The sequence below is a fragment of the Medicago truncatula genome, chromosome 6, assembly GCF_003473485.1.
Source record: "Medicago truncatula cultivar Jemalong A17 chromosome 6, MtrunA17r5.0-ANR, whole genome shotgun sequence".
NCBI classification, from domain to species: Eukaryota; Viridiplantae; Streptophyta; class Magnoliopsida; order Fabales; family Fabaceae; genus Medicago; species Medicago truncatula.
The window spans coordinates 19,736,502-19,753,923 of record NC_053047.1 but is presented as its reverse complement, the minus strand read 5'-3'; the positions used below and the strand labels follow the sequence as shown (position 1 = coordinate 19,753,923).

The 17,422-nt window shown below is 31.9% G+C and overlaps 2 protein-coding genes across 3 annotated transcripts; both read right to left on the bottom strand.

Annotated features, from left to right (window-relative positions):
* Nucleotides 1-4,967: 4,967 nt before the first annotated feature.
* Nucleotides 4,968-11,920, bottom strand: LOC11441193 (DUF21 domain-containing protein At2g14520). 2 transcript variants are annotated; one of them, XM_003619363.3, is made up of 12 exons: nucleotides 11,660-11,920; nucleotides 10,090-10,166; nucleotides 9,502-9,585; nucleotides 9,046-9,159; nucleotides 8,263-8,349; nucleotides 8,041-8,180; nucleotides 7,762-7,849; nucleotides 7,202-7,275; nucleotides 6,801-6,919; nucleotides 6,045-6,298; nucleotides 5,478-5,524; nucleotides 4,968-5,386 (listed from the first exon to the last, which is right to left on the bottom strand). In XM_003619363.3, exons 1-12 carry the CDS (start codon nucleotides 11,901-11,903, stop codon nucleotides 5,236-5,238), a joined length of 1,479 nt encoding a protein of 492 aa, XP_003619411.2. In that variant the 5' UTR covers nucleotides 11,904-11,920; the 3' UTR covers nucleotides 4,968-5,235. The 2 variants fall into 2 exon arrangements, with proteins under 2 accessions (XP_003619411.2, XP_024641471.1); XM_024785703.2 differs by lacking the exon at nucleotides 5,478-5,524.
* A 4,138-nt stretch (nucleotides 11,921-16,058) lies between these two features.
* LOC11443657 (uncharacterized) lies at nucleotides 16,059-17,136 on the bottom strand. Its single transcript, XM_003619362.4, has one exon. The coding sequence runs from the start codon at nucleotides 16,948-16,950 to the stop codon at nucleotides 16,204-16,206; it is 747 nt and encodes a 248-aa protein (XP_003619410.2). The 5' UTR covers nucleotides 16,951-17,136; the 3' UTR covers nucleotides 16,059-16,203.
* Nucleotides 17,137-17,422: the final 286 nt, after the last annotated feature.

The window sequence follows — 17,422 nt, the reverse complement described above, 5'->3', positions numbered from 1 at the left end:
ACATCATAGTATCCTGCTTAAAGGGTGTCCATTGTCATCTCAACTATAAATAAAAAGCACATATTTTAATCCTTTAACATAGATTCTTTCTTTTTTATTTACCTTGTCATATAAATGTTAAAAAATTCATGATTAATTATGAATTTTTGTTCCCCATAATTATAAATTCCTTAAACAATTCATATTTAATATGTCCCTCATTTAAACATATCAAAATTTCATGTTGAATGTTATTATGATGTTCTAAAGCATGCATATAAAATTAGTGAACGAAATTTCACTAACATATATATGCTTACTCGAAATAATATTGCAATTTTGCACGTTTCGATTGAAAAATCAAAATAAACTGAGGTGTCTTAGAAATGCTACGAATGTTCGCAAATCCTCTCTATGTACTTTTATAGACGCCTATGCAAACAATCATCTCAAAATTTATTTTAAGGTTTAGATTTTGATTTTGATTTTTTTTTAGTTTTTTGTGCTTTAAAATTTCTTAATTAATTTATCCCTTGTTTGAAAATTCTTTTTTGTTTGTTTGAAAATCCATAATTTAACGTTTTAAACATGGTTGTTAGAAGCATGAAATAATTCAACCTCCGGATCACTTTTATGAACTTCATGAATATTATATGGTCAAGAAGAATATCAAATTATACAATTAGGGTGTGTTATTATTTTTATAGATTAATTTTTCAGACTTCGCGTATACTACATACATGGTCAGTTTAAATAAATAACTCAATTAATATTTGACAATTTTTTTTTTTTTTGAAAAAGCTAAACTATCCCGTCAAAATTGGGTCAGAAAGAGTTGAATATCACATTTTAAAAAGAAGCACACTCCAATGACGCAAGTCAACACCAACAAACTAACTCAAGAGTTACGGAACCTCTAATATTTGGTTCGGTTGGTTTGAAACCAGGGGCGGATCCAGACATTATATTTTGGTGTGGAAAAAATGTGAAAGAATCTATGAATTAAATTAAACTAAAAACAATAAATAATATTGTTTGACTCAATACATTTACAATAAAAATCGTCTATAGACGAAACTGCAACTACAATACAGTACAATATAAGTGATCATACATGATCAAAAAGTGACTGCCCGTGTTTTAAATGCGGTGGTTTAAGTGGTGGTGGAATACATCAGAGTGCTTCTTGGAGCGGATGGGGGTGTGTGTAACACCCCGTTTTCCCAACTTGAAAATTTCACATATAAATCAGAGTATTTCAACATAAACGGAATGTCACACTTCTTTTCATAAAATCTTAAATAGGATAAAATTACTATTTATCTTTCAAATTCAACAACATTTCATTTATTACATCGCAGCGGAATTTATTCATCATTTAAACAATCTTTGGCACGAAGGCCTCAACGTAAAATCTTATAAAATTTAATCCAACAACATGTTCATGAAAGTTCATAAAATAATACGTAAGGAATCGAAAGCAACGAAAAAATTGACATCCCATTACGTATCAGAGCACCTAAGACACACGTGAGAGAAATTCACTCACGACTGCAACTATTCTCGGTCACCTGCAAGTTACCCATGAAAGGCAACATTTCCAAGTAGAAGGGGTGAGATTTCACATCCAATAATAATAAGCATATAATTCATCAAATGCATTTAACAACATAAACATCAACAATTAACAATAATAATTCTTCATATAATACTTCATTAACAACTCATGGATAGACGACAACTTATCAACAACGACTATGCAACCTCTACGACTTCAACTTGACAATGAAACTACATCTTCTTAATCATGCATGTGGTACCAACGAGGGCATCAAGCCCTCAACATAATAGCATAAATACACTCACAGGGCGTCAAGCCCTCAACGTAAGAGCAAAAGCTCACAGGGCATCAAGCCCTCAACTTAATGAGTATGCATGGACTCAACAACGTGTACAACTTGGACAACATCAACAACTTATATGACTCCAATACTTTGGAACAACAACTTACAACTTTGCAACTTAGGCCAATACTTGAACTTAATTAATATTCAACAACACTTGCAACTTAGACCAACACTTGCAACTTAATTAATATTCAGCAACAGCAGAGACATCACATAAGCACTCACAACATAACAATGATCAATGATAATCAACAACAACTTGAACATCATACATTTTCCACATAATACATATATAGCTACATCACATTACCAACAACGTTAATCATCTTAACTCAGACTCTCTGAACAACAATATTAATTTAAACAACTTTCATTCTTACCCCAAAGATCAACTCAAGAACTCGCTAGACCCTTTATACAAGGTCATTTCTTTCCTTAAAACATCTCTAGATGGTTAGGATAAAGTCCCTACACTTAGGAAGAAGTTTGGAAACAATTGGAGTGAAGAAAATTGCATTTTTAAGGTTTCTTGTTTGACAACATCGTGGCACGTTGGTCTCCCATCGTGGCACGATTTTTCCAGATTTGACAGATGACTTCAGATTTTCAACCTTCACGTTTTCGCACATAATAATCAAACCGTTAACCCGTTTTCGATGCCGTTTTTGCCTAAACGCTCCTGACACTTAGCTCTATCATAATCTACAGAAAAATTCAAGTTTCAACCACCCAAAAATCGATTTCCAAAACCTCACATAATCACTTATTTGCAAAACGTTCAAACACCGACTTTTCAAGCGAAAATCCCAATTTTCATTAACCCAACTCCAAAACTGATTGGAACATTAGACTATGAATAACCTATGATCAGAATACCATATGTACACAAATTCTATGGATTTTCTATTCAATTAACAACTAATTACAATTCTCAAAACCTAATTCCCAATTCCTCAAATTCCCAACCACAATATGTTAAACTCAATTTTCAGAATCAATGCTCAGAATTATTGAAGGTTAGTCCCACCCTTACCTTAGGATAATCGATTGGCAGCCTCTCCTCTTTGGTTCTTTTCTTCTCTTGCTTTTCTCCAAAACTTGTTTCACGTAAAAACTATATTCTGACCTATTTTCTCCTATTTATTTCCTCAACCCTCTTTATCTTATTTCCACTTATTTCACTAAACTCTCTAAATTCTCAAAACAGCCCCTTATCTCAATATTATTTTATTTTCAAATCTTATTCTATTAAATAATAAAATAAAACCACTTAATAAAATAACAACACACCACATAATCATTTAAATCACATAAATCATATAATTATACTCTAAACTCAATAAAACAATCAAATAATTAAATAGGGCGTTACAATGTGTACCTGCAGGCACTCCAACACTCAAGTAAGTAGAAATCAGAGAGTGAGGGTTTAGAGAAAAATATAGATTCTACCTTGGAGACTGTTGTGAGTCCCCTATTTATAGAGGTAGAGGGCTGTAGAGCCGTTGTAGTGGCACACCTGGCTCTGATGGTTACGAAATTGTGGGAAGTGTAACTGCTAAAGAGTTTATTGCGGGAATGTGCGGAGAGACGTTGTGGTTCCTTTGAACCGGTCTCACTCGCTTCGTGCACCCCCTTTGTGGAGAAAGGGTATGCTGCAAGTAAGTTTGCAAAACATGGTGTTTGGGCTTTGGATTGTATTGGGCCTAAGTAAATGGGTCAACCTTATCATCGAAGAAGTTGTCTTCTCATTCCTATCGAAGTTGGACTTGTTGGAGATACTCGAAAGCGCGTGTTTCGGTTCGACAGACAGAAAGTTATCAAAGGGCAGTTTTGTTATGGATTTAGATAAGGTCAAAGCAACGGGTATTTTTCAAGACACATTCGAAATTCAAATCGAATGGATAAGTATAGTTAGTATATTGCAGTTATAGTTTTAAATTCAAATCTAGGCAGTTATTTCTATTTGTATAAATAGTAGTTTTCCTTAGAAAAAAAGGGTCACAATTCATTAATACAAAAAAGTTACACTCAAATTATCCGCATGAAAGAGAGAAACGAGTCACAAGTTGCAATGTATGAACATGTGTATCAATTTACATTCAATCAATACAATTTAAGTTCATTTTCTTAAATGTTTTTGCAATCTACAATTTATTTGTTTCTTTTGAACAATTCATTTACCGTCATTTACACCGATTTCGATTGGTTCAACCGGGTTGAATTCAATTTCTTTTTACTTTCTTTTATTTATCAAGATTCTTCAAGAATAACATTAAATTTCTGGAAAATAACAAACACAATATATCCTTAAGATTTACTGATTGACCTTGTAGGTAAATATTTTTAAACTAGCGGTTGTTTACCAAAAATCAGTAAAAACAGCTGGAAATGTTTGTTAGATTTTGGCGCCAATTTAGTTGTAACCATTGTCTGTGTTGCAATGTCATTGCATGCCTTATGGTTTTTATATAAAGAAAACTGAAAAACAAAAAATTAGCTCATCATTGTGTGACAAATATAAAATTGGCTTAATTATACTTTTGGTCCTCGTGTTTTGACCTACTCACGAAACTGGTCCTGCCCTTTTAAAACAGAACAAAACGGTCCTTCAATTATTATTTTTGTTACATTTTTCGTCCTACCTCATATTTTCCAACTCCATACACGTAGAGAAATGACAGTTTTAGGCGGTTTTAGACCTACCCCTATGCTCAACCATGAAATCAACAAGCAATAAAACATGTGGACACAATGAATCTATTCTATTCAGCACACTAACCAAAAAAACCTTAATTTGAAACATATCTTAGATATTAGGGTTTTTTTGGTTAGTGTGTTGAATAAAATGGATTCATTGTACCCACATGCTTTATTCCTTGTTAATTTCATGGTTGAGCATAGAGGGTAGGTCTAAAACTGTCATTTCTCTGCGTTTTTGGAGAATAAAATGGGGGGTATGACGAAAAATGCAACAAAAATGATAATTGAAGGACCGTTTTGTTCTGTTTTAAAAGGGCAGGACCAGTTTCGTGAGTATGCCAAAACACGAGGACCAAAAGTGTAATTAAGCCTATAAAATTCTATGAAGTACATTTTCTTCATAAATTTCAATATATATAATTTACATATTTAACAAAGAAAGAATAAAGAGGCTAGAGACTTATGTCATAAATACTCATTGAAATAACAAGAGACAGAAAAAAATTGATACAAATATGTCAGCAGAAGAATGTGAGCTATGTTAGCTTTTTTGGTGGTGGTTGAGATTTTGAACCCGGACCTTGCATATATTATGCATTGTCCTTATCAACTGAGCTAAGCTCACGAGGACTGAGCAATGTTAGCTTTAGTTAGAAGGAAAGTTTGGTGAAATAGTTGTAGGAGTTGAAAATCGAATTCGAGATGCATCTAAACTTCTCCTTTGTTGATGAGAAGTTGAAGCTCTTTTGGAAGACCCTGTTGAACCTCTTCTTGGATGTTGCAGTTTTATTGTGATACTGAAACAAGACATATATAATCAAAATATTAGACTATAATCTTAATTTTAATGCAATGTGTTTATGGAATTATATTTGAAATTGTGCTCACTTTTGATGGACATCAATGTATTGATCAGTTTCATCCAATATATCTTCCTTGAATAATGAAAACAACTATGTATTAGCAATCTTATTTATAGTATAAATTGTATTAACATGGGAAAATCGAATTGCTAATTATTTTTATAAGGTGTCTATAATGATAAGAAAGATAAACACAGATGCGAACACTAAACCTGACACTGACACTAATAATAATATAAGAAAATTAATGGAATTGAATGAATGCAACTTGTGTCAGACATTGATATGTGTCGGACACTAAACACCCCTTCAACTTTTTTTTTGGTCTTCAACCATTTATAGCAATCTATTTATTTAAATACGAATGTTATTGAATTGAAAACCAAATTTCAACCATCGTTGGTTAGTCAAAGTAGTAAGAAACTCATATCTTTTCAATAAAACTTAAGTTTGAGTCTTGTGAATAGAAAAAATCGGCTCAAAAAGGAGTTTTACCCTAAAAAGAGTATGATCCACGCGACTCGACACACATTTTACAGAGGGTCTGAAGATGAACAAAAATTATTGTACTATGATAGGAAGTAAGACTAACCTGAAGTAGCTCTTCCATGACATCTTCCAAAGTTATAATCCCAACAACTTCCTCCTCACCTAGAAGAGACTCCATATTCTCTAACGATATACTCGTGTCATGTTGTTTCGATCTATGCAATGGATCCGAGTCTTTACTCTCTTGAAGCATTGCATTCTTCAATGTTGCACTATAATATTCTGATCCTTCTGATTGCCAATTTGATGCCTCAGTTGATATGCTAATATAATCATGTGGTAAAAACGGGCCGAATCCTGCAATGTCCATAGTATGTATAAGCTTAAATTCCTTTTTTAGATGCAATTGTTCTAATAGTTTAGGTTGTTTATGCAAAAGTTGTTTAGGATGAAGCATAAATCTGCTGAAAGAATCTATGGACATATTCTACTATGTGCTGAAAGACTGAAATTTCGTATGGATCATCTATGGTCAATGTATGACGCATTGGCTACTAAAACCGTCAGATCTAAAGAGAGAAATTTCTGATCTGACGATTCTATAAGCCGCTGCATCATTTAGTGACTTTAACGAAGATTGACGACACTCCTAGGAAGTAAGCTCAAGTTTCACCTCATCTTCAGAGATGAGACGGTAACTTGATCAGTGTTGTGTAACTTTTTATTTCTTTTGTCAAACCGGCACGGATTAAATCACCATCTTATCGTAAGAACATTAAACACCGCGAGTTTGTACTTTTGAAAGACGGGGTCTAAACAATTTTGAATGAAAATAACTCGTGTAGGCTAGAAGTTCTACCTTCTGTATTAGTTGCAGCAGTTCTAATGTTCTCTTTACTCTTGAGAACAACAGCCATGTGACTTTGACCCTTCTTGAATTGATTCAGTATATCATATAGTGGCCAATTTTCACCTACTCTGTTAACCAAAAAGAAAATCATAAACCAAATTTAGATAATTCTCTTCTTACTAATATTATATTAATCAATTACGATTAGCAGAATGTCCGAGCATTATGTTAGACTCAAGTTGTCGATTAGTTTTAGTTAACGACAGGTTGTTCTGGAGAATCCAAATTCGAACTTCTGAGAATCGGAGGGTTATGAAAAAAAAGATTATTTTCTTATCAACCTTCATATTCTTCAACAGCATCGTCATATTTTTATATCATGATAAAAAATAGGTAGAGAAATTTCATACCTGGGAACTCTCCTTATAGTCATAAACTTAATTGGTGTTTCATCTTCCGGACGGCAGAACATTAAATTCTTGACCTAAATCATGGTTGAAACAAGCAATTTTTGTTATATACTTATAGAAATATGTTTAGTTATATTATGCAGAAACTTTAGCAAAGTCTTTTTAATGTAAAACCATACAATATAAACTTTAATGTAAAATGATACAATGTTCTTTGTTACTTAAATGATTGCGCTAATGGGCAGGGCAGCCCGGTGCACCAAAACTCCCATATACGTAGAGTCTGTGAAGGGGTCCCACTATTTTGGGTATTGTATGCAGCTTTACCCTGTTTTTACAGAAGGGGTCCCACCAATTCTAGGATTTGCACTAGAGCTCCCGCTAGGCACGGTTCGAGAATTCATGTTTTATAAGTTCATGACTTCTACTGAAGTGAGAATTGCGCACTACCTATAAACACATTTTTCCATGTCTTATCTCGTCCAATATGAGACTATTAAGAGGGTCCAAACAGAAATTGTTATCAACTAGAACAAAAATATATCTACTTGAAGGATTACCAGGATAAGACCAATAATATTTGTTTGTTTTCCAGAGAAGATTGGTATACGGCTGTGACCTTTGCTCATTATCATGCCCATTGTATGCCTATAAAAAAAATCAGAAATTTAGAAAAGAAAATAAAAATTAATTAATGCTTAAGCATCATATTACTGAATGATTTCACTCCCTGTGAGCTTAGCTCAGTTGGTAAGGACAATGCATAATACATGCAAGGTCCGGGATTCGAACCCCGACACCACAAAAAAAAATAGTAGTGATAGATATTAGGGACATACATGTCAAGTTTGGAGTTAATGTCAAGTGAAAATGTTTCACTTAAAGGTGTCATAGCATCTTTAGCAGTTTTCATAGTTAAGTCCAAAGCTCCAGCAATTATTGTTGTTTCATGGAGTGTTAACTCTCCACCTTTCCCTGCCTGATTATATAAATTACTTTAGCATATAATGAAATTAAAATGTTAATTAAATTATTTGATTGAGTAAAAGAAGATAGTTAACCTCATTGGCATGTAAATTGACTAAAGTTTTCAGCTCTTCTCTTCCTAAAAGTGCAGTGTGTCCTTTGCCAAGAAGACAATCCAACAACTATAAGAGTAGAATACAAGTCAAGTAGAAGTAAAATATTGAAAAGCTAAAAATTATGTTAGGTATTTGTTAGAACAACAAACTTTACTCTAAAATAAAAAGATAAATAAACGCAGACAAGAATGCAAACGATCGATCACAATTCAACCAATTGTGTCTACGTCTTGGACGATAGAGGTTGCTGACAATAATGTAGATTTTTTATTAAACACTCATCTCGCTATGCTAGAGCGTTTTCCCACTTATCAGTGACCATGAGTCGTACATATAGTATCCTGGTTTCATTTTTTGCTTTTGTGTTATATTGAAATGTAGATTATAAGTGGGGAAAAAATCGTGCTTTTTCATATAAGTTAGCTCACTTGCATGAACAATGCATAATATATGCAAGGTCCAGGGTTCAAACCCCATCCACCACAAAAAAAAAAAAAAAAATTGTGATAACATTGATGATGGCATTGCGATTTTTTATGTTATGGAGAATCACAATCGACTGCAAGCCAATGCTACTTCAGTAACATTTTTATTTTGTTGTGGTGACATCATAAACCATGATGTCGCAGCCTAAATCGCAATTTCAGACGATTATGTAAAACGTAACTTGCACGATATATTACACTAAATTATGACAATGATACAAGTCTATTAATAATTCAAAAATGTTACAAAAGTCTCAGCTTAGAAAGTGTCAATTACCTTACTAACTGGATATGCAAATGGGAAGAAAAGTAGGAGAAGAACTCGAACAAAAGGAGACATTGTAGCTCCAAATCTTAAACCATAACGAGAATTCAAGGCTTGAGGTATAACCTGATAATATTAATGTCTCATATGAGTATTTAAGTAAATTAAAGTTTGTAGTATTAATTTTATTTTGTATGTGCAACTATAAAGCACATAAACATACGCAAATACCGAACACGACACAGACACTCCGATACCGATAATAATTTAAAAAAATGACATAATTTAGTGTAATTACAGGTGTCGGTATCGTGTCTGTGTTGGAAACCGACGTGTGTCTGACACCAAAACACACATAATCCAAAGAGTGTCCGTACCTTATAAATATATAATCATAATTAATCATGTATGATATATACCAATTAATTAGTAAACATTGTAAAATTAACATAGCTATAATATATTCACCTCTGCAATGATACTGATAAGGGCAGTTGCAAGCAACACAGCAACCCACTCTGGGAACATTTTCTCCATAAGAACAGAAACTCCCTTTAATAATACAAATTTTATTATAAGGCAACATAAAATTAAGCAAATTGTAAAATGAAAATGAAATTAAAAATCTTTGATCAAATTTGTTTGGAAGAATATCATTGGTAATTAATTATCTATGACCACTTCACAAAATATGGATTGGGTCTTCAAATTTAATTCTACAATTATCTCAAAATAATTAATATGATAAGAGATTTTAAATTTTAAAGATTACTTAAAAACGAAAATCAATCATACCAAGTGGATATTGGAATAATATACATAGTAATGTTTATTTATCTAAGAACAAAGGTTTAATCGATTATTTCCTGTGAATTTAGCTTTATTAGTAGGGACAATGTATTGTAATATGCGGTCGTCGGAGTTCGAATCCTGATTATCCCAATTATTCACTTTTAAGAGGTAAAATTTTAACCAGGCTACCGACAAAAAAGGTAAAAAAAAATAGATTGATTCTTATAAAAAAAATTCTTAAATGAGATGATATATGCAACATACCTCTAGTGCCAATGATTTAGCCATGAGGAGGGTGCATAAAACTAAATGCTCATTCTTAACAATCGACATAATCTTTGCTGCAGATAAATAAAAATTAACGTCATCTTCACTTAATAAAGTAACAAATAAATAGTCCACATTTCATCCTGTAAGTACAATTTATATGGCAAAAAGTAGGTATTACATTATTGTTAAATAAAGTGATTAGTAAAGTTGGGTAGGAGGTTATGAAGTTAGTAAGACCAACTTACTTTATATCTTTTATTCAGTCTTAACATTTTAATGACTTCTCAAGACTCAAGAGCAACACAATCTATCTTTTCATCGTATTTGATATAGAATTACGGAATCATCTGATTACCGATAGCACGAACATTTGATATATTAGTAGTAGGTTGGAACGTGCAATTTCACACTTCTCGTTTTATTCTTGTAATATAATTTTTAATAATATTTTTTGTTATGAGTATATTCTCTTCAATAATACCCCAATATAGAGAAGTGGCTTTTTTACACCAAAATTTTGATGTCAAGTTCATTGGTATTTTGATTTTTGTATTTTTTTTTATTAAATTGTATGAAAATTGTACAAATTAAATAGTAAGAAAGATGGAGATAAACAAATTTGGTGTCACATATTGTATTCCTTTTATTTTGATGTAGAAAGAATACAATGTCTAAAGTAATTAGAAACCAAGAAACTTGATTTTGCAAGTCACCTATCTAGAGTAAATGCTTGCATGAGGGTATTTTTGGGAAAAATATTATTGGTAGTGAGAATGTAAAATTATTGTGGAATTCACTTGAATATAAAAGAAAAATGCTTAAATGTACTATTACCTTGTTGCACTATGAGTGGGTGGTGGAACCACTTCTCTGTTGGAGCTCATAGCCCTTAGTATAGAGAGGTCTTGGTTGGGTACATTTGAGCGGGGTTTTGTTTTGCTTATTGGTCTATTCCTTTTGTATTTTGGACATTTCAAACAGTGATGGATCCAAGATTTTTGAATAGTTGGGACACCATATATAAAATTATCTTTTACGAATTTTTATATGATGTAAGTTTTGAATGATTTCTCATTTTGAATATTAATAAAAATATTTTTCTCTATATAAATAACTAAACAATCATTTATCTGGTCATCTCTCACGCGATTTTGCATTTGATTCTTGATAATATTCATATTATCAAGAAAGAATTTGAAATATATGACGATAATGTGTGGACCAAGAGAGAAATAATTTGTGATAAAGTGTTTCTAAAAATTTTGTGTAGTCACAAGCCCACACATATCCCAACATGCATCCGTCCCTGATTTCGAGGGAGGGAGAAAGGTTTTTTCTTTATAATATTTTTGTTTTTTCTTTGTATTTGTTGGAGTTTTAGTCTTTTTCTGGGTGGTGTTGTGAGTGTTTTTTATTTTTGCTTTTGGTGGGATTCTAGGTCACTTTTGATGATCTAACATCCTTGTATATATTTGTTCTCCTTTATATATATGCCATTGAAATAAAAAAACAGTGACATATATTTTTTGACAGTGTAAAAAAGCAAGCAATGACATATATATACCTGCATTTTTTTGGATATGAGGTTGTCCAGCTTTAACAAGAACTTCAAGATCAACTTGACTGAAAGACAAAAGCCCTAAAGCAAGTGCTGATGAAATAGCAGCAAAAAACATAAAAACCCAACACAATAATGCTAGAACCCAAAAATGATTTCCACAACAATGTTCATCATCAATTTCTACTTCATGTAAACTCATATTTTCTTTAAAATGTTGTATAGAAGCAAAGGAAAATATCAAATACATGCAACAATATTGCAATAAGGAATGTAAAACAAAAGTATAATATAAGTAACTTTATAGTCACAAGTATATATAATAACACTTTGTATGAAGCCTGCAAATTTAAATATATATAAATTGGGTACTACCACCCCAGCATTTTGATAAAAGGTCCAAAAGTATAAATTCCTAACTCTTTGGAGATTTCTAAGAGGCAAAATTAGGGCATTTAATATATGTTTGACAAAAATAGATAGTGCCTGTCCATATATGTAATCATTTTCAATGATGAACATGTGTCGTTACACTAAACTTTTTAATCTATGTGATGTTCAAAACTTTGGTCGGTATTTTTCTTGACAACCTACATTTGAATCATAGTTTTTTTTTTTTTTTAATTTTCAAAAACAAAAGAAATTGTTTTTGGAATAAAACAAAGCAATTTTATTTGTGTACTAATAAGTAGACACAATAATTATTTAATTAATCTAAGTCAAATGATAAATTCAACTTTTTCCATGGAGAAATTTTTGGTACACAAAATGATCCCAAATTCATGTGATTTAAGTTAGTTAAATAATTTCTATTTTTTTAAGGGAAATAATTTCAATTATTCAAAAAAAGCTTGGTTCTATTTTTTCGTGATTTTTCTACCACGATTTTGCACCAATAAAAACCATTCATATGTGCACCAATAAATAATTCCTACTGAATATAGTTCAGCTGCACAAACGTTGCAATACATAGGGGTTGAGTTTGAACCTTAAATTCTTCACTTATTTATTTTAAGGGTTCCTTATCACTACTAGGAAAATCAATCACATGTCTACTTGACAAAAAAATCATTCACATGTAGTCCCCTATCACTACTAGAAAAATATCAAATACCGACCGAAAAATAGAATTTGTTTTGTCTCTACTAGAGACGAAATCAAAGGCGACATTCAACTGTTGGAGACGGAAATTAAGGTTTGTGGAATAGTGACAACTTTTAGAAACATAATACGTCGTCTCTATATTCGTCTCAAATCTTACAATTTGAAAATAAATAAAGCAAAACAATCTGATCTATTGAAGATGATGGGTGATTAAGGGTCAATTTTGACCCAAAGTCATGCGTCTGAATTGTTTTTCTTTTTGTTTTAGTTAAATAAATAGTTTTCACAAATTTTAAATCTTATTTTGTTTGTTTTTGTGATTTCTTCATCTTTGCACGACTTTGTTTGTTTTGTTTTGATTTTCCATGTTTGTGTAGCGTATTTTTTATTTTTCGTCTTAGTGCGTTGTTTATTTGATTCATGTGTATTCAGAAGATTTGAATATAATCATATTTGTATACATGTGAACTATGGCGTTTTATGCTATTAATATGAATATTGTGAGTTTGTTCGCATATTCATCATTTTTGTTTTTAGAGATTTTGAATATGTATTGTATTAATGTACTATATCATTTTGAATGTATGGATATTGTTTTTTTTTTCAAAAAAAATTAAAACAATCAGAGTAAAGATGGACAAATTTCATCTCCAATCAAAGACCCAAACTAAAATATCGTCTCTAATTCTGTCTCTAAACTGTTTAGTGAGAGAAATTTCATGTTTTAGAAACAGATCTTGTCCGTCTCTAATTTCAAGTTTTCTAGTAGTGTATCTATGTCAAATATATAAGGTATTTTAAATATTTTAAATAGGGTTAAATATGTTTTTGGTCCCTGTAAATATATCAACTTTTCGTTTTAGTCCCTCTAAAAGTTTCCTTCAACTTTTAATCCCTATAAAATTTTTAATCACTACTTTTGGTCCCTATTTTTAAATGTGTAGAATATTGTAAAAATCTTTCCCAAAAAAAAAATAGAATTTTTTAACAAAACATAAATTTAATATGAATTTTTAACCATAAAAAAATATCAAAATTCATGTTTTATTAAAAAAAAATTATATTTTTTTGGGAGAGATTCTTATAATATTATGATGTTTTCTGCAAAATTTTATTCAAAAATATGAATTCTACATATGAATTTACTTTAAAAGAGGGACCAAAAGTGAAGATGGAAAAATTTTGAGGGACCAAAAGTTGAAGGAAAATTTTAGAGGGACTAAAACGAAAAGTTGGTAAATTTACGGGGACTAAAAACATATTTAAGCCTTTTAAATATACATTTTGTTGAGAGGGAGAGGGAGAGGGAGAGGGAGAGGGAGAGAGAGAGGGGAAGGAGAGAGAGAGATGAGGAGAATTAAATTTGAAAATTACAAAAAAAAATATAGTAAAATCTGTAAAGATTTGTCTATCCTATGTAATACTGCATAAGTCAAAACAACTACTTTTTTTGGTCACCCTAGTTTTTTCTTGGTTACTTTGGTCACTTTAGTTAAGACAACTAAAAATGATAATTTTTTAAACAACAATTATTTATTATAAAATTATGTATTTAATATAAAATGTATAAATTTTAAGATAAATTTATCATTCTGACACGGTTTAAATTTGCACTTGATAAAAAATCAATCTATAAAATAGCTAATGATTTTCCTTGGTAATATTAAGTAAAGTAATAACTAAACTGCTAACTTTTTTTTTTTTATCTGGTGACCTAGTAGATAGAATTCATCTTATAAGATGAATAAGTGAGATGTTCGGGATTCAAACCCCGAACCCTGCATATAATAATGCATTTTTCATATTTAGTTTTTATTTATAAATAAATCATAGTACATGTCTACATGTTGGAATGAGTTGACCGAATATTCCACCATATAATATGTTGTTCACTTGGACATGGGTATCTGTATCTGTATTTTTGTTTTTTAAGACCCCAAAGTAAAGCTTTCAGTGAAACCAAACGGTTCAATGTTGACAAACCAATTATTTATCCATTATTCCATTCCTCATTATTAGAGAATTTATGCCGGACATAATAAACTAATTATTTCCACTGTTGAATTTTTATTAATTAAAAATTAAAGTGACATTGAGAACCATTTTTACAAGGGTTAATAGGTCTTTACTCCTCTGTAATATATGTCATTTCCAGTTTTTTCCCTGTACTGTAAAATATTTTTGTTTTGATTTATAGGCCAAACAAAAACGAAATTTTTTTAAAAAACATAAAATAAAATTGGTTTTCATTTGGCCCATTAGGGACGTAAATCAAAACAAAAATATTTTACAGGGAAGAAAACAAAAAATAACCTATATTACAAGATGGCTGTTCATATGGGAAGGTATAAAACCTTCCCACCATAGAAAAATTTGTTTTAGCCATTAGATTAATTTGAAAACACCATCTTAATTATCATACACTTGTAACACTGGATTTTTTTTTTTTACACCTCCCACCACCCTTCTCTCTCCTCCCCACCACCAACAACATCAAAACACACCACCAATTCTCCTCCCACCACGCCAGCTTTGCAATAGCTTGAATGACACAGATCTTCTCAAACAGCTCTCATTCATGAATCTCCGAGCATCTTCTCCAACATTATAGTTTTTTAATTAATTTTTCATATGATTTAACTATGGTTTGAAAATTAGAGTAAACAAACTAAAATAGTGAATGAAATTAAAGCGCTTTCTTGGGTTTGGATGTTGAGTAGGTTGAAGATAGCTTCTTTCCTCTTCTATGAGTGGACGTGGAATCCACGAGAATGTCTAAACAGAAGATGAACGCGGCTGTCTTTTTGAATCTGCCTTTTTGTGCTGTTGTAGCTGGAGCGTTATTGTTGGTGCGGTTCTATGGGAGGGATTTTGTAAATTTACTTTTTTGGAGTTTGGCTTGTTTCCGCCCTTCCATGTATATCTGTGCTTATTTTCTACTTGTTCATTGCCACTGCTTGTTTTATAAGGTTGGCAGGAACCTTTTGTTTGGTTGTAACTGCTAGCTCTTTTGGCAAGATGAGAAAAGTTTGGAAAGTGAAGCTATTGAGATCAGATGTGGGAGAACATGATAAGCTTTAATAGAAATGCACAATCTAACCATTTATCTTGTGTGACCCATGGTGGGAAAGTTTTATACCTTCCCATGTGAAATGCCACCATATTACAGAGGGTAAAGACCTATTAACCCTTTTTACAATAATCAACACGAGAATTTGACCTTCTGTTACTTGTATAAATTATACAACAAATACACAAAATTATACAATATGACATCACAAGTAAACGTATAACATAAAGATAAATTAAAGTCAGAATATTTTTTTATAAGCTATAAACTACTTTGGAGAGTTTACGGAAATAAGCTGTTTCCATAAGCTGTCCTTAACGGTTTCACAAGTACTTGTGTCGGTAGATAAACTCTAATATAACAATCCAACACGGCCTTAAATGTCTAGAACTAAGGCATCAACCTTAGAAGGAGCACTCCTACCACTACTAGAAAGACTCCATTGATCAGAAACAATGCTTGTTGTAGATGAAATTCCACAACCACCAGAAGAAGCAGCAGTAACACCACATTTGGCTACAATCCTCACACTCTCTATCAACTCCTTGGTTGAAACCTCTTGTGACAAAATCTCCAACAACTTTTCAGGAGTTATACACAATTTCACTTTCCAAATCCCAGTACTCTTTCTACTACTACGTCTACTACTACTGATAGTGCTTTTGTTAACACTACTTCTATTAGTCCTACAAGAGAAAGATTCTGTGGAGGTTCTTTTGAGCAACCCTACGCCTTGATAGTATTGATAATCCAATGACATTCTATATGGGGCGGGGAGAGGTGTTGTAGGAACACTTTGAGACCTAACATGTCCTTGTCGGATAATTTGGCCGCCACCACCGGTCTCAGCGGTGGCACAGGTAGAAGGGTAATCAATTTTGTTGTTTGGTGACAGGACAGTCATAGGCAATAAATAGTATGACTGTCCTGCCACCAACTCATCAAATTGGCAAAGTGGTTTGGAAGATTGATCATTGGTTGGGAATATGGCATGGCCTTGGAATTCATTTGTGATGAAATTGACTGTAATTGGAGGATAGAATTCCATGATGTTACCATCAAATGTTATGACTTTGATCAATGTGTCTGGATCTGAGTTGGCACCCAACAAGCAATTTCCCATGTTGGATTATATCAATGTTTGTGTGGAGTATGTTTTTTGTGATAGTGATGATGTTGTTCTTTGTGTGTATTTATGGTGATTTAGTAAGTATTTTGATTGGAGGGTGTTCAAGAGCGGGAAAATTGAAGGGATGAAAAGATAAAGATGTTCTTTGGTTGATTCTCTTCTTTGAGAAAAATGTTTGTCAAGTACAATTTTTGAATAGGTATTGATATAATACACTTTAGACCCTATCACTGTTACTTTTGTTTGGTATAAAATAAGTATCCTAAGATGTGTAGACAAAAAATAGTAGACAAATTGCACCATCATTACATGTCTCTTAATTTCACTACCTGACAAAAAAAATCGTGCTACCTGACCAAAAAAATCATGAAAATTACACCAAAAATGAAAAATACCACAAATTAAGTTAAGTCTCATGCTCATTGTGATTAAAGTTTAAATTGAGTTTTCATCCATTTGTCGACTA